Here is an 18,246-nt window from a genome sequence, read left to right as displayed (position 1 = left end):
GACCTCAGTGCACCTAAATACAATGTGAAATTGTATAAGGTATACAATTGAATAAGGTATAGAAACAAATAATGGACACTAGTATAAAATTTTGTGAAACTTGAACAAAATCGATATGTTAGTTAATAATACTGTGGTGGTGGTGCTTTAGACACTCAGCTATGTCTGACTCTTGCAGCCCCATGGACTGTAGCCCGTCAAGCTCCTCTGTCCATGGGGTTTTCCAGGCAGTACTGGAGTGGGCTGCCATTTCCTTCTCCAAGGAATCTTCCTTACCCAGGAATCGAACTTGGGTGTCCTGCATTTCAGGTTGATTCTTTACTGACTGAGCTACAAGGAAAGTCCACATGTTAATTTCCTGTTTGGGGGGATTTTTTTTTTTCTTTTTAAACATTGTAAGCAAAGAGTCAGACACGACTGAGCGACTGAACTGAACTGAAGAAGTGTGTTGAATTTTTAACAAACATCCCACCCCATACCAAGGGGATTACAACATAGTCTGTCTTTTTGAGCACAGAAATGGCAAGTTTAATTGTTGTTATGATGATGAAACAGTACGATTTATTCATCCCTTGGGTTGTGTCATGAACATTGTCTCCAGGTCTCACAACAGTTAATTTCCTGCTGGGGTCTGCACCCTGGGTCCTGCATCCTGGGATCACAGGGTCACAAAGAGCTGGCATCACATCTAAGTCATCTTGATCTAACAAAATAAACTTCGGGCTTTTGCTTTAAGACCCTGACTCTCTATTCTGAGGAATAATATAAGGCTCAGTTTTACTTTTCTTGATTCCTTCTTTTTTTTTTATTTTTTAATTGAAGGAAAATTGCTCTATAATGTTGTGATGATTTCTGCCATACGAAGTTCTTTTCTTATATTTCCATTTATTGCAAGTTGTTCCTTATTAAAACTCTAGAAATATGAATAGGCAAATAAGAAAGTAAAAACATCACCTATTTTTCAACAGATAATGAATAGTTTTCAAAAATTAAAAATAAGATGATAATGTTTGCTGTTACATAAATGGCTTTTTTCACTTAAATAATGTAAAAGTAGTATCTTTCTATGTACTTCATGATTTTAACTTGTATTTGATAGTCCATCATTTCATAATAATTTAATTACTTTTTGTTACACATTTAGGGTAATTTTTAAATGATTCTTTGTGAGGAATAACTCTGACTTTCTTTATAGTTCACTTTTAGCACATTCGTGAATTTCCTTCGGGTAATTCTAAGAAGTAGACTTGAGAGTCTGGTCCACATAAGCATTCTTAAGATTTATGATGCATTTTACCATATTTCCCTCCAGGAAGACTATAATGTATATTTTTCCTCCATCTTATTTACATTGATTACCATTGTGCTATCATTTGTTTTTTTTTTTTAATGTCTTTTCTATTTCTTTGATCCTTCCCAAGATTAAATTTTTTTCCATATTTGTTGGCCATTTTTATTCTTTCTTTAATTACCTGTCCTTAATATCTGCCTATTGCTTTAATGAAGATTCATGTTTTCTTAATAATATGGAGAGCTCTTTATCTGTCTCTACCTACAGCCTTTTCCATGACCAAAAAAATGAGAGTTACATGGATACCTTGATCCGACGTCTACAGCTGTATTCCCGGAACCTGGAACATCTGGTGGAAGAAAGGACACAGCTGTACAAGGCGGAGAGGGACAGGGCTGACCAACTTAATTTCATGTTGCTCCCAAGGTAAGGAAGTCCTTCCACGGATGGGACTGTACAGGACTCCAGAGTTGTGCCTCAGCCCCTAATGCTGAAAGCCAAAGCATATTTGTCTAGCATTGGTTTTCTCTGTACTTTTCTTACTTTATTTATTTTTGTGTATTTATTTGGCTGTGCTGGATCTTAGTTACAGCACACAGGATCTTTATTTGCAGCATATGAAATTTTAATTAGGGCATGTGGCATCTAGTTCCCAGAGCAGGGATAGAACCTGGGTCCCCTGCATTGGGAGTGCAGAGTCTTAGTCACTGGACCACCAGGGAAGTCCCTTCTCTACATTTATATAGGATTGCTCCCTTTTGCATTTTCTTCATCAGATCGTTATGTTTAAAGATGCACATTCTTGCTAAGCTTTGTCCCGGTTTGCACTGTCTAAATTGCTAAAAGAAAGAGATTGTTTTCCAGTGCCATGGAAGGAGCATGGATGGCAGAGTTAGAGCCACCAAGCTTCCAACACCTCTTGGCCACTTTTACTGAGTCTGAGACCTTAGGCCAGTCACTATCTCTCCTTCATACAAAAAATAAAAATTAAAGCATTAGTTTCTTTGCCATTTTCTTTCAGCCTCATAGTAGAGGCCATATTACAAGAAATGATATAGATGAGCTTATTTGCAAAACAGAAATAGAGACAAAGATGTAGAAAGCAACTGTATGGACACCGAGTGGGAAAGGGGTGGGTGGGGAGGAGAAATAGGGAGATTGGGATTGGCAGGTTCGCACTTTTGATCCTATGTATAAAATAGATGCTGGGACTTCCCTGGTGATTCAGAAGGTTAAGAATCTGCCTGCAATGCAGGAGACCCCTGTTTGATCCCTGTGTTGGGAAGATCCCCTAGGGAAGGGAATTGCTACTGACTCCAGTATTCCTCCCTGGGAAATCCCATGGACAGAGGAGCTTGTCGGGCTGCAGTCCACTGTGTCACAGAAGAGTCAGACACAACTTAACGACTAACATGTACACACACACACAGAAAATAGATGACTAATGAGAATCGACTGAATAGCACAGGGAACTCTACCTACTGCTCTGGGGTGACCTAAACTGGAAGGAAGTCCAAAATGGAGGGGATATACGTATATGTACAGCGGATTCATTTTGCTATACAGTAGAAACTAACACTTTATATTTATTAATAAAGCAACTATGCTCCAGTAAAAATTAATTAAAAGTAAGATAGGAGTCATCTTTAGTGCAGGAAGGCTTCCCTGGTGGCTCAGATGGTAAAGAATCTACCTGCAGTGTGGGAGACCGGATTCAATCCCTGGATGGGGAAGATCCCCTGGAGGAGGAAATGGAAACGCACTCTAGTATTCTTGCCTGGAAAACTCCATAGACAGAGGAGCCTGGCAGGCTGCAGTCCATGAGGTCACATAGGGTTGGACACAACTGAGCAACTGAACACTCACATTTATTAGAGTTATAATCAAGTATTAAATTAATACTGAACCTCCTATTCATCTGAGGCCACATACATGTGCTCTGTGTGTGTGATATGTTCCTAGACTTGGTATTTGCAAACTGTCTTTGGTTCCTCGCCACACCATTCACTGGAAATCCTCAGTTCTAGAATTCCTGGTGAACAGTTAGTACTATCTCAAAGATTTCCGTAGAGGAAGAAGGGATTTACTGAAATTGAAGGCCCTGTTTTTACCTTCCTCATCTAGGCTGGTGGTCAAGTCTCTGAAGGAGAAAGGCTTTGTGGAGCCTGAACTCTACGAGGAGGTCACAGTCTACTTCAGTGACATTGTAGGGTTCACCACCATCTGCAAGTACAGCACCCCCATGGAGGTGGTGGACATGCTCAACGACATCTATAAGAACTTTGACCACATTCTGGACCACCACGACGTGTACAAGGTAACCACTACACCTAACAGACAGATGATCGTTTGACCCCACGTCAGCAGAGCCAGAATTGGCTGTTTCTGTTATTACAGTTCTCCTTCACAACCCCTACCACCTCTGCCTCAGGATGCTTCCAGGATTGTCCTGGATCCCCAAGTCCTCAGGTGCTCAAGTCCCTAGTATAAAATAATATAGTGTTTGCATACAACCTATGTACATACCCATGTACTCTAATTTAAATCATCTCTGGATTACGTATAATACCTAATACAATGTAAATGCCATGTAAAATAGTTGCTGGAATTGTGGCAAATTCAAGTTTTACTTTTTGGAACTTTCTGGAGTTTTATTTAAATATTTTTGAATCATAGGTCATTGAATCCGCAGTGCAGAACCTATAGAGTCAGAGAGCTGACTCTACTCAGGTCTTTTCCTTCGTCATTTAAGAGTTAGTAAATTAGTGGTTGAGTCTGAGCTACAAGTGAAGTGAAAGAATAAGAGTGGTCAGAAGTTGAAATTCTCACCCTGTGTAGACCAGAAAGTCTTACTAACAAGAGTTCCAGTTCAATAGAAAGTGATTATGCATCTTAGAGATATTCAGAAAGAAGAAATTAACTAACCAATACATATGAACCATGCATATGATTATGAAAATGAAATTAAAAGGGAGAATATCAAAGAATAATGTTAACAGGAGTCTACTGCCTATTACAAGAAAAGTGTTTGGAAGCATCTGGTACAAGAATGTGTATTATGGCTAATTCATTTCAATGTATGACAAAAACTACTGTAATGATGTAAAGTAATTAGCCTCCAACTAATAAAAATAAATGGGAAAAAAAAAAGAATGTATATTATGTCTTTAGTGAAGTGAAAATGAAAGCCGCTTAGTCGTGTCCCACTCTTTGCAACCCCATGGACTGTAGCCCACCAGGCTCCTCTGTCCGTGGACTCTCCAGGCAAGAATACTGGAGTGGCTTGCCACGCCCTTCTCCAGGAGCTCTTCCCAACCCAGGGGTCGAACCCAGGTCTTCTGCCTTGCGGGCAGAATTTTTACCACTTGAGCCACCAGGGAAGCCCCTTTATGTCTTAGAGGAACCTACAATTCTCTTTTTATGAAATAGTTTTTGAAAAGTAAAGCATTAAACATGACTTTTCTGGTAATTAGAGATGGTTTCCTAAAATTACATAAAGCCATTCAGATTGTTTCAACACTGTAGAATTGTCACCACATCTGCATGACTTACATTGTTATAAAGTACTTCACTCAGTTAAAATCCTTTGTAGTTGTTTCATCAGCTTTTTAACTAGGTTATGGCTTCCTAGGTGGCGAAGTGGAAAAGAATCTGCCTGCCAATGCAGGAGATGCAGGTGATACAGGTTTGATTCCTGGGTCAGGAAGATCCCCTACAGAAGGAAATGACAACCTGTTCCAGTATTCTTGATTGGAAAATTTCATGGACACAGGAGCCTGGCAGGCTACAGTCCATAGGGTCACAGAGAGTTGGACATGGCTGAGCATGCCACATCCTAACTAGTCTGTAAAAACCCTGAAGAAATTAGCACAGTATTGGTCTTGAACTAGTCCCAGAATAAGTGTACAGGGCTATGCTCATATGAGTTCTCAAACATTTCTGAATTTGATGTGCAATAAACTGCTTCTGTTTACTTTCTGGTGCTTTTAGAAGGGACAGATTCACTGATGAGAAACTACTTCCACAGGTGGAAACCATTGGTGATGCTTACATGGTGGCCAGCGGTTTGCCTAAGAGAAATGGCAACCGGCATGCAATAGACATTGCCAAGATGGCCTTGGACCTCCTCAGCTTTGTGGGGACCTTTGAGCTGGAGCATCTTCCTGGCCTCCCAATATGGATTCGCATTGGAATTCACTCCGGTATGCAGCTGAGCACTGTAGCAGTTGGGAACCGTGTGTACCTCTGCACACCAACTAAATTAGAAAGGTTGAAGGATCCTCAGACGAGATCAATTTTCACATGAGGCTTACTCTTGAATCCACCGGCCAAATACAAGGTCCAGTTACACATCCTGACATAATTAGACCTATAATAAGTGTCTGGAGAGTTCTAGGAAACAACAGTCATGACAGCACTCATTGAATGATAATAAACACCAACCACAAACTAAAATAACAAGCTCCAGATCTCCTATTTAAATCACCCTATTCCCTAGTGGCTCAGATGGTAAAGAATCTGCCTGCAATGCAGTGCAGAAGACTTGGCTTTGATCCCTGAGTTGGGAAGATCCCCTCGAGGAGGGCATGGCAACCCACTCCAGTATTCTTGCCTGGAGAATCCCCGTGGACAGAGGAGCCTGGCGGGCTACAGTCTATGTGGGAGCAAAGAGTTGGACATGGCTGAGTGACCAAGCACAGCACAGCACATTTACTATTTATCTCTTCCCCATTCCCTCCCTCTCCCCATCTCTGCCTTCTATAAGTTTTTTTCCAGTAAAATATTACAGTATCTTAAATGGATTTTATTATCTTTCTGATGTGATTGAGATGTTTTAGAGACCTTTTTTTTTAAATTGGAGTATAGCTGATTTACAGTGTTTTATTAGTTTCTGGTATACAGCAAAGTGATTCAGTTATGCATACGTATAAAATAGTTTGCATCTGCTAATCTCAAGCTCCCAATCCATCCCTCCCCTACCCCTTGGTAACCACAAGTCTTTTCTCTATGTCTGTGAATCTGTTTCGTAGATAAGTTTATCCGTGTCATATTTTAGGTTCCTCAGAGATCTAATCAAGTAGCTGCTGCTGCTTCTGCCTGTTTTTGTTTTGTATTTTTGCATTGAACCTAACAGGGAAGATTCAGTACTCAGTATTTTTTTTTTTCAAGTGTACATAAGCAATGCCCAACTTAATGTTCTATTTTTTTCAGTGTCTGTAAACAACAGTGTTCAAAGGACAAATCTATAAAGAAACTCATATAGATCAAAACCTGATAAACAAACCAGAAAATCAATAGTTACCTCTATCCAAAACCTGGTTTTGCAGTTTCTGAGTTAATCTTCAACTTCTGCAAATTTTAACTCCTTGCATTCAGTCTTTCCACACAAATACTTGCTTGAGGAGCCCTTTCTCCCTATAAGCCCCTGTGCATCATCTGGCCTTGGCTTTTGTTCTGCCTTTTGGGATATCCTTGTGTCGTAGGCTTCCCCTTCCTGCTGTATTCATGTGGTGCATGAAAAGCACACGGAAGCAGGTACCAAGTCCTTGTCTTCTGGGTCTTCCATCATCAGGCCACCAATCCCTAAAATGCTGTGCTGAGCCACGCTTAGTCACTCAGTCATGGGGGACTCTCTGCAGCCTCATGGACTGCAGCCTGCCAGGCTCCTCTGTCCATGGGGATTCTCTAGGCAAGAATTCTGGAGGGGTTGCCATACCCTCCTCCAGGGGATCTTCCCAACCCAGGGTTGAACCCAGGTCTCCTGTATTACAGGCGGATTCTTTACCAGCTGAGCTACCAAGGAAGCCCAAAAATAAAACAAACAGGCCATTCAGCCTTCAAGTGCACTGTGCCCCTTGATGGTTCAGAGCTCTGGGCTGTGTGGCTGGCACAGCAAGAAAGTGGTGAGATGGTCTCCATCCTTCCTGAGAGCCTTCTGTGTAATATATTAAGGAGCATTTTCCACCTTTGCATGCTGATCTCAAAATGTCTTCTTGTTACTCGAAAATGTGCTTTTCTATGCAGCAAAACACTTCCTGAGAGCGTGATTTGGATAATGATGCTACTCCCAACAAATGCATTCATTTAGAGCCGAGGTCACAGCTCACATCTTACCCCTGAAACAACTTCTCCCATCTAATGAGGCACCGAGCATTGTGATCTTGAGAAGAGGCTCACCACCTTAACACCACTCTGGGACTTCCGCGGCCTCCACCTTCTTGCTTTCTGTCCCTCACAGGTCCCTGTGCTGCTGGAGTCGTGGGGATCAAGATGCCTCGTTATTGCCTGTTTGGAGATACAGTCAACACAGCCTCTCGGATGGAATCCACTGGCCTCCGTAAGAAAGGAGAGGACTTTTCTTAGAGAACAGAGATTCTGTCTCCCAACCAAGGGGAACTGTAGGATAAAAATGCATAATACTGCCAGTGAGGTGAAGAATGACTCTTCACATTGACCGACTGTGAGCCTGGGTCAATCCAGTCCTTGCTACATATTGCCGTTTACTGATCATAATTGTTTTCTTCCATTATGGCTTAGTTTAACTCTTCTTATTAGTCTGGGTTCGTTTGCAGTGCATTCAGGCATGCTCTACCTGGAATAGTCTTAGATCCATGTGAAAGAAAGTTTTAGCTGCTTAGTCATGTCCAACTCTTTGCAATCCCACGGACTGTAGCCCACCAGGCTCCTCGGTCCATGGAATTCTCCAGGCAAGAATACTGCAGTGGGTTGCCATTTACATGGAGACCCCAAACCAAATTCCAGCTTTTTAGCTCAGCACCACAAAGTAAAATCCAAACCCAGGCCCAGGGGCTCCCCTCTCTGAGCTGGAATGAGAAGCTCCAGGGCTTAATGTAATATAATGTAATGTAATGTAATGTAAGCTCCTCACTCAGGACCCTGAAAACAGCACCAGGCCCTCTCCCCGTGTCTGCTGATAGTTCTCATCTCACCGATGCTATTCTAAAGTGGTTTTTTTTTTTATGACAATATCTAAGCTGTCAAGAGCACTCATAGTAAATATTCTAGCTCAAGGGGAAACAAACGGGGCCTTATGATAGCATTCAAAATGGACGAGGTTTTCATTGATCTATTTTGCATTTCCAGCCTTGAGAATCCATGTCAGCGGCTCCACCATAGCCATCCTGAAGAGGACAGAGTGCCAGTTCCTCTATGAAGTAAGAGGAGAAACCTACTTAAAGGTAAGAAACCATCAAGAAAGCTCACACCAGCACCCAGGGGATGCCTACTTGGAGACGACCTCCAGTGGTCAGTGATGCTGACGAGCACAAGGATGAAGAATCCTTTTCCGTTCTCCCCACAGTGATCACCCACTCTTCCCTGTAGGAGATGCCACCACTGAAGACTATAAACTCAGACCTTTCCTTTACTCCGAAAACCCCTTTTGATGTTTTGAATGATAGCCACTGCATTATAAAATGCTGCCACCATTTCTTCTACCTCTGCCCAAATTTGTTCCCGGTTCCTCCTCCACCCCAAGAGCTGCAGTGTCTGCTGCAGATCTTACTTAAGCTAAAGCCCCCATCCATCTACTTACATCCTCGCTTTCACTGCAGGATGCTGCTCTCTAAGGCCGCCTCTCTTCCTGTGCTGCTCTGAGGCTCTGGGCCAGTGAATCTCAAATTGTGGCCCCCGATCCTGACTCAGCGTCATTGAGGCGCTTGTTACAATGCAGGTGCCTGGATGCTCCACCAGGTGGTACTAGTGATAAACAACCTGCCTGCCAAGGCACGGGACATAAGAGACGTGGGTTCTATCCCTGGGTTGGGAAGATCCCCTGGAGGCACGCATGGCAACCCACTCTGGTATTCTTGCCTGGAGAATCCCATGGACAGAGGAGCCTGGCAGGCTACAGTTCACAGGGTCACAAAGAGTCAGACATGACTTAGCAATTAAGCACGGATGCCCGACCAGACCTGCTGAGTCCAACTCTCTTTGGGTATAGATCAGAGATCTGTATTTTAATCAAGTGACTGTGATACATATAGAAGTGTGGGAATCCCTGTTCTAGACACGCCATGCTGTCCCAACTGGTCTGAAGCCCCAGTGATCGGCTAAGACCATCTGCCTCCACCAGCCATAGCAGCACTGACCTTTACACTGACAGCAACTTGGAAGAGCCTCCTTTAGGTAGTTGTGTCTGAACAACACACTGGCTTTTTTACTTCTCCGTAAACACATTCTCTGCAGTGTTCCCCCCAAAATAGAAGTGGTGTGTGGATTATTACAGTCCAGGTGGTTATGTATGGGCTCAATGGTGTCTGACTCTGCTACCCCATGACTGTAACCTGCCAGGTTCCTTTGTCTGTGGGATTTCCTAGGCAAGAATACTGGAGTGGGTTGCCATTTCCTACTCCGGGGGATTGAACCCAGGGATTGAACCCAAGTCTCTTGCATATCCTGCATTGGCAAGCAGGTTCTTGATCATTGGCGTCACTTGGGAAGTTCGAATATTACAGTCCAAACACAGCCCCAAACCACTCTTTTTTTTTGAATGAGTGGTTTTTAAAAATATAACTATCCAGTCTGCTTTTCAAACACAAAACACTCCAGCCAGAAAAGAAGCTGCTATTGCTTCCATTTATTTTACAGCCTGCAGATGTACCTAGCAAGTATCAATTAGTGAGTGTTTATTATGAGGCACGTGTGTTTGTAATTTACACACTTCAGGTGGGGAAACTATGGCAAAAGTTTTGTGGCAAAAACGGCCAGAATAAAATGTGGATGACAGAAACCAGTTGGATTCATTGGAGTAGCAGGATCATAGATGAATCTTCTTCCTTCTTCATTTAGAATTTTTGTGCTATTGCTAAGGTGATATTTGGAAGTGTCTTTTGGGGAATAAAAGAAAATTTTAGTTTGAAAAAAAAAAAAACACATGTCTGGTGGATGAGAGATACTTTTTTAAAGGTGCTTGGAAATAAAGATTGGTGTAGAGCTATCACAAATCATGCCAGGAACAGGTGCTGTATTGAAATATAGGCTCTGATGACAAACTCAGAGGGGAAGTGTCTCTTGGAAGCTGATACTTGTTAGAACGGTGGGTTAGAGCCGGCTGCCTTCTGGGCCTCCATGGTACACACCTTTCTTGTCTCTCTAGGGAAGAGGAGCTGAGACCACCTACTGGCTGACCGGGGTGAAGGACCAGGAGTACAACCTACCGACCCCTCCAACCGCGTAAGCTGCTGGCTGGGGCGGGGAGGGGCCGGGAAGTAGAGGTCTTGGCTTTCTGTCTTGTACTGTGTGCGGACAGTTTAACTGTTGGCGAATGTTTTGCCGGTGGCAATGAGGCGTTGACTCCAAGCTGAGAGACAATGCACATTGAAAAGGCTTGGAAACCCCCCTTCTCTGGCTGCTGGAGTGTCTCAGGCTCGCTCAGGAGACCAGAGGACAGTTTAGGGCTCACCCCCTGCACGTGTGGTCAAGAGGAGAGCACAGTAGGACCAGAGGCCAAGGCATTTCCACCCCTGCTTACAGCTCTCTGCTGAGTCCCCTGATGAAACAGGAACTCCCCAGCTCCAGGACTGCGGTTGGGGGTCTTCACATGGAGTGTGTATTCCCCCTGAGATGAGGAAAACAGGTTTCAGGTCTAATTAACCGGTTTCAGTTTCCCCTAAAGGTGACTCAAATGGTCTTCCAGTTGCATTTGGGCCACTGCAGTGAGTCATGTGGCCATTGGAATGGCTTTTGCTGCGGTAGAGAAACCCTGTTCTGCAGACGTCTGGATGCGGGACCCAGACAGATGGCAACACCATAGAGATGCCAAAACAATGCAGACCATCCCTATGGCACGGGGGGACCTGGCCCCTTACTAAGAGCTCCCCAGGTCCATTCTAATCTCTTAAAACCCTCCACTCATTCAGAGCCCTCCCCAGACAAGACCCACACTCCTACGAAAGTGTGGGACCAACACGTTTTCAGAGTTTTGTGGTGACTGGTGGCTCAGACGATAAAGAATCTGCCTGCAATGCAGGAGACCCAGGTGTGATCCCTGGGTTGGAAAGATCCCCTGGAGAAGGGAATGGCAACCCACTCCAGTATTCTTGCCTGGACAATTCTAGGGACAGAAGACCCTGGCAGGCTACAGTCCACGGTGTTGCAAAGAGTAGAACACAACTCTCCAAGTGTTAGTAGAGCGACTAACACTTTAGTGGCCTTCCCAGGTGGCACTGGTGATAAAGAACCTGCCTGCCAATACAGGAGACATAAGAGATGCGGGTTTGATCCCTGGGTCACGAAGATCCGCTGGAGTAGGAAATAGCTATCCACTCCAGTATTCTTGCCTGGAGAATCCCATGGACAGAGGAGTCTGGCAGGCTGCGGTCCATAGGGTCTCAAAGAGTCGGACACGACTGAAGCGATGCACACACACTAGGGCTTAGCACCCTCCTGGTCTCTCTCCTCTCGCTCCAGTGGTATATGTAAACCTAACCTCACCTCCCAATTCCGCATTGTGTTGTCTCACTTTGAAATTGAAATTTAATTTCCTGCTTGAAATATATTCTGCTTTCCCTACAACTACACAGAGCACGGGTAACAGTTCTTTAGGCTCATCGGTGGAAGCCAAGGGTCGTTCTGTGTTCTCTGGACTTCCTGCGTGCAGCAGAGTAGGCATTCAACGAGGAATCAGTGAATGAACAGGCGGTTCTGGAGCTGAGGGCTAGTCTCTTTGAATGGTTGAGAAGTTCCCTTTTCCCTCCATGCTCTGTCTCTCCAGGGAGAATCAACAGCGCTTGCAAGCTGAGTTCGCCGACATGATCGCCAGCTCTTTACAGAAAAGACAGGCCTTGGGGATAAGGAACCGAAAACCAACCCGGGTGGCCAGCTACAAGAAGGGCACCCTGGAATATTTGCAGCTGAACACGACAGACAATGAGAGCACCCATTTTTAAACCTCGGTAAGAGCTAAGGGCTCAGGAAAAACTAAGTCCACCCACACCTGGGGCAATGACCACAAGTGTCCTGAAGCTTCCGCTTCTCTGAGACCTCAGTAAAGCAGAAGACAGATGCAGTCTCCAATAGCCTTGGCTTCCCTGTCTGGGACGTAGGCTTGCTTCCGTGAATCACGTACACTCTTAGTGCAATAATTACCTTCTCCTCTGCAGCCTGATCCGAGGAACTTCATCCTGGGAAAGAAGAGTAATGAATATGTACTATCTCAAAGTTGAAGAGATTTTGTTCTTATTTCACCTGTTTCAGCTTTGTTTTGTTTACTGGCTCTTTTTCTTTCTGTATTCATAACATTTTTTTTAATTGTCCCAGTGATATTAAATATTTTATCTCCATTAAATTATATTTAACTCCTAATTTTGGCAGACAATATGCTGTATATGAGGCAGGAATAAAAGTTAAACATTTCCTGGATCTGTGGATGTGTTTCTCTCTGTTGCACCCATTTTCCTGGAATGCACCAGCCATTGCCTTGTGCTGGTTGAAAAACTGACTTAATACCCCTGCAGTGAAGAAGGGCAAAGCTCGCATCGTTGCTCAGAGGTCCAAACCTTGATGTTCAGCGTCACCTGTGTGCACGGGGGGATTTTGTATCTAGTTCTCTACCATAGAGGCTGTTCAGGTGGTAAATTCACATCCTGTCTGTCTGTGGAGACACTTTACTCCAGACTCTGCAAATATCCCCCTCTCACATCCAGCAGTCATCTACTTCCCATTTTAAGGGCAGCCAAGCATGATTCATTTGCTTGAAATCTCTGGAAAAGGACAGAGCCAGGTTGAGTAGACTAATATCAGCACAGGCAAGAACAGGCATGTAACACCCGGCATTGACCTTCACAACTAAAACAATTGCTCCAACCACAGTATGCCTCCCCAGGCCTCTGCCACGAAAACCACTCTAGAGGTTAAGAAATAGGTTACATCTTCTCTGTCACCTCGAAAAGCAGACCATCAAACAATAATAAATGATCTCCTGGTGTACAGGCTGAGCATTTAATATGCAGCAAGAGTCCTTTCTTGGTGCCTGGAGCTTTATGATCTGTTTGTGCCTCTGCCCAGCACAAGGAGGCTTAACAGTCAGGGATGAGGTTGTGATGTGGACGTTGTTGGTCATTCATTCAGGAAACATATTTGAGCGTCTCTTATTCCAGGAGCTGGGCTTAGTGTACATGGTATAGATATGGTCTCTACCAAGCCTTGAATCTTACAGGAGAGAGGGAAATGTAAAGTGATAAATGGGTGTGAAGACCAAACATCTACCTTGACAAACAGGCAAACTTAGCAACTCTGAGACCGGCCAGAAAATCGGTCGTTTAAGGCTCATGAAATGAAGTGAAAGCCACTCAGTCATGTCAGACTCTTTGCGACCCCATGGACTGTACAGTCCATTGGAATTCTCCCGGCCAGAATACTGGAGTGGGTAGCTGTTCCCTTCTCCAGGGGATCTTCCCAACTCAGGGATCAAACCCAGGTCTCCTGCATTCCAGGCGGATTCTTCACAAGCTGAGCCACGAGGGAAGGGCATTGATGAAAAGCTTCTCAGCTGAAGGCACCAGTGTTTGTGTTCTTTTATAGACGCTACATGCTTGTGAACTATTTCTTGACCTTTAAACAGATGTGTGGCCTTGGCTTGTCCACTTAACAATGTGGATATGTCATATCAGTGACGACAGTGACTAAGGACAGTACCAGGCAAATTCTTTCTCTGCTCTTTCCTAGCTATAAATCAATTAATGTCTCCAAGCCCCTAATGTTTCATTAATAGATCAGTCTGCATCATATCCACCTCAAGGAGTTGTTACAATGAATTTTTTAGCTGAAGTATAGTTGATTTACAATGTTGTGTTAGTTTCAGGTGTATGGCAAAGTGATTCGGTATCACATATATGTGTGTATTCTTTTTCGATCTTTTCCATTATAGGTTATTACAAGATACTGAATATGGTTCCCTGTGCCATAGATCCTTGTCATTTATCTATTTTATATATAGTAGCATACATCGGTTTATCTCAAACTACTTGTGTATTCCTCTCCCCACTCACCAGTGGACAGTTCTGTAAAGGACCAGATAGTAAACAGTTTACATTGTGCAGGCTGCCCTGACTCCGTTGCGGCGACTCATCTCTGCTGTCATATCAGGAAAGCATCCACAGACAATGGCAGTGGGTAGAATGTGTTCCAGTCAAAGTGTATTTTTATTTGTGGCTATTGTTTGCTTCCCTGACTCAGACAGTAAAGAATCTGCCTGCAATGCAGGAGACCTGGTATCGACTCCTGGTTGGGAAGATCCCCTGGAGGAGGGTATGGTAATCTACTCCAGTGTTCCTGCCTGGAGAATCACTATGGACAGAGGAGCCTGGTGGGCTACAGTCCGTGGGGTTGCAAAGAGTCAGACATGACTGAGTGACTAAGCACATTTTTTTTTTTTGCTTACCCCGTTCTAGCAAATAAGAATTTTTTTTATTTAATGAATTTTTAAAAACATAACTAAAATTCCCTTATCATACCCAATGAAATGAATGATAATTCCTTAATATTAACTAATAATAGCTTTATATTTATTAAACGATTTCCCTGATTGTTTCAATTTTTTTTTTAGTTAGTTTGTTCAAAGCGGGATCCAAAGAGGTCCACATGTTTGCATGTGCTTGAATTGTCCCTCTAGTCTCTTAACCTACACTGCTTCACCCATACACACTTTTTTCCTATGACATTGATTTGTTGAAACTGAGTCATTTTTCCTACGTAATTCCTCAGTGAATTCAGCTGATTGATTACACATGGTTTTATTTAATTTGTTGTATTTTCCATATTTCTTGGAATTTGGTAGTTAGATCCAGAAGATAAATTAATATTTGCCCAAAATAATTTATGTAGCCAGTCTCCTAAAGGAGAATTTAGATGTGGAGAATGATACACTGAGATCCAGCTCCAATGATCAATAATGATCTGATTATAATCAGACTACATTATAATGCCACATTTGGTGTAAGTTTTAGTCGCCCACTCCCACCTCATGCCCCCAAAATGACAGAAAAGTTTTTTTACATAAAGAATTGGGAAACAGGAAAGAATATCCTTAGTGAAATAGAAATTATGAGTCAGTTTTGAAAGAAAAGCAAATGGGATCAGACTAAACAAGGCAAGAGTAGCCCAAAGCAGTTGTAGACGAGGACTGCTGGAAAAAGGTAGGATGGGTCCTGGAGGCGCTCCAGGCTCAGAAGGAGCAGGCACGGTGGGAAGAGAGGATCTTAGAGTAACCAGCAGTGGGGTGGAGGCTGCCATCGCCCGTGAGCGTGCACACGCTTAGGGGAACGGAGCCAGCTCGGTCCCTGACTCTGCCTCTGATGGAGACTGAGGCAGCCATTGTCAGCATGCGCATCCCTGCCCACACTTGGGAGGAGTGGAATTAGCTCCGGGGTGCTAATTCCGTAACCATAACGAATGAGAGCAAAATCAGCTGAGCAGTGTGGCAACAGCCCCTCTGACCCGGAGCCAGCCTCTGACCAAGTCATGTGCAATCCAGGAAAAGGTGAAACCAGCACAAAAGTGAAGCACCAAGCAAGCCCTCAGGCCCTGGCTGTGATGCACACCAAGGTAGAAACCACCATCACAACCATCACATGTCAAGGAGAAACTCAACTCCCTCAAGGCTCCTGCTATAGCCCCTTGGGCCCCATCTCCATCTCAGGGTGATAACAGCCACTGATCATAGGAGAAGCTCCAGTTTGTCCCTGGCTCTGGCTTAAGCGGCTCCAGCTCTGGCCTCACCTCCCACCGAGGTGGGGGCTGCCAGCACACCCAGGGGCAGACATGCTCACTTCAGGTCCAGCTCTCCCACCAAAACCACTGGGCGCCACACTGCTCAGGATGCTTCAACACAAAGATAGGCCTTCAAGACCATAACAGGTAACTGTTTCACCTAATTTCATGGGGCAGAGAAAGTTAAACAAGTTGAGAAGACAGAGGAATTTGTTTAAAAGGAAAGAACAAGAAAAGAAAAAGAAACCCAAATGAAGCAGAGATAAATAAGTTACCAGATAAAGATTTCAAAGCATCAGTAATAAGAATGCTAACTGAAACCTGGGGAAAGAATAGATGAATAGAGTGAAATTTTTGACAAGAAACTGGAAAATATAAAAGGAACCAGTCATTGCTGAATAATACAATAGCTAAAATGAAAAATACACCGGAAGGAATTAACAGCAGATTAGTTGATACAGAAGAACACATAAGTGACTTAGAAGATTGAATAATGGAAATCATCCACTCAGAATACAAAAAGAAAAACAAATTTAAAAAGAGGATAGATAAGAATAGCCTCAGTAAAAAAAAAAAAAAAAAAAGAAATAGCCTCAGTACTTCTAGGACAACATCAATCTTACTAACATTAACAATATAGGGACCCCAGAAGGAGAGACGAGTGAGCAAGGGATAGAAGGTATACTTAATAAAATTGTGCCTGAAAACTCTCTCTGAACCTGAGGAAGGACATAGATTTCCAGGTACAGGAAACACAGAGTCATCAAGCAAAATGAGCCCAAAGAGACCCATACAGAGACATCTCTTAATTAAGATGATGAAAGTCAAAGAGAATTTTAATGGCAGCAAGAGAAAAACCAAGAGTCATGTGTAGGGTAGCCCCATAAGGCTAACAACTGATTTTTCTGCAGAGACTTTGCAGGCCAGAAGGGAGTGGCATGACATATTTAAAGTTTTAAAAGAGAAAATATGCAACTTGAGGTTATCATTCAGAATTGAAGGAGAGATAAGGAATTTCTCTGAAAAGCAAAAACTGAAAGAGTTCATTAGTACTAAACCAACCTCACAAGAAGCATTAAAGTGTCTTCTTTAAGTGATAAAGGAAAAGGCTACATCAAGAAATAAGAAATTAAATGAAAGGAAAAATCCACTGGTAAAGGCAAGTATATAGTAGAGTCTGTGGATCAACCACTTAAACAAGCTAGTATGAAGGTTAAAAAAAATTTTTAATCAACTATAACTGCAAGAAATAAAGGATAAACATGAACATGTAAAATCCTAGAGGAGGAAATGGCAACACACTCCAGTATTCTTGCCAGGAAGATCCCATGGACAGGGAAGCCTGGAACACTGCAGTCCATGGGGTCGCGGAGTGGGACATGATTTAGTACCAAGCACAAAAACATGGAAATGTGAAATATGATACTAAAAACACAGAACATAGGGAGAGGGAGTTAAAAATGTATCTCTGTTAAAATGAGTTTGAACTTAAATGCCTACCATTTTACAACTAGTAGATATAGTCCAATGTATATGAACACCACAGGAACCACAAATTAAAAACCTATAATAGATACATGAACACAAGCATAACACTAAAGAGAATCAACAAACCACAAAGGAAGAAACCAAAAGAAGAGAAGAACTACAAAAACAATGAGAAAACAAGTAGCAAAATGGCTATAAGTACATTCCTATCAAAATTTACTTTAAATGTTAACAAACTATATGCTCTAATCAAAAGACATAAGGTGGTTCAGTTCAGTTCAATTCAGTCGCTCAGTCATGTCTGACTCTTTGCGACCCCATGAATTAGTTAATTGGATTTTAAAAAGTGGACCCATCTATATGCTGCCTACAGGAGACTCATTTCAGAGCTAAAGATACATACAGACTGAAATTGAAAGGATTAAAAAATATATTCCATACAAATGGAAATGAAAGTTGGGGACAAATACTCATATCAAAGTAGACTTTGAAACAGGATAGATAGAAAGACATAAATGTGCATGTGTCTATATACTAACCCACTATTAGGAATTAGAAGTCATGACACCCAAATAGCAATGAACAGAACTAGTGTCCAGATCATGGCTTCTAAATACCATTGTCAAAAGGAATGAGGACTCTTTGGAGAAGTGATTGACTTTAAGACTAGGGAAGGGAAAATACAAAATAAACCTGGAACATCTTATGTTCACAGAAAGTAATGAAGTACTCAAAAA

The 18,246-nt window shown here is 42.9% G+C and overlaps 1 protein-coding gene across 6 annotated transcripts in view; it reads left to right on the top strand.

The window, feature by feature from the left end:
• GUCY2C (guanylate cyclase 2C) overlaps positions 1-12,673 on the top strand; it is a 97,671-nt gene extending 84,998 nt beyond the window's left edge. For 5 of the 6 annotated variants that reach the window (XM_070453657.1, XM_070453660.1, XM_070453659.1 and 2 more), the window contains exons 24-30: positions 1,559-1,717; positions 3,416-3,608; positions 5,319-5,493; positions 7,530-7,628; positions 8,396-8,490; positions 10,410-10,486; positions 12,027-12,673. In XM_070453657.1, the coding sequence (XP_070309758.1) occupies positions 1,559-1,717; positions 3,416-3,608; positions 5,319-5,493; positions 7,530-7,628; positions 8,396-8,490; positions 10,410-10,486; positions 12,027-12,201 (973 nt within the window). In that variant the 3' untranslated portion in view covers positions 12,202-12,673. The remainder of the gene's footprint in view (positions 1-1,558; positions 1,718-3,415; positions 3,609-5,318; positions 5,494-7,529; positions 7,629-8,395; positions 8,491-10,409; positions 10,487-12,026) is intronic. The other variant, XM_070453661.1, reaches the window with a different exon arrangement.
• Positions 12,674-18,246: the final 5,573 nt, after the last annotated feature.

Source organism: Odocoileus virginianus, chromosome 23 (assembly GCF_023699985.2).
Source record: "Odocoileus virginianus isolate 20LAN1187 ecotype Illinois chromosome 23, Ovbor_1.2, whole genome shotgun sequence".
Taxonomy (NCBI): Eukaryota; Metazoa; Chordata; class Mammalia; order Artiodactyla; family Cervidae; genus Odocoileus; species Odocoileus virginianus.
Note: the sequence above shows the minus strand (reverse complement) of the source record. Positions and strands in the feature narration are given on the sequence as shown.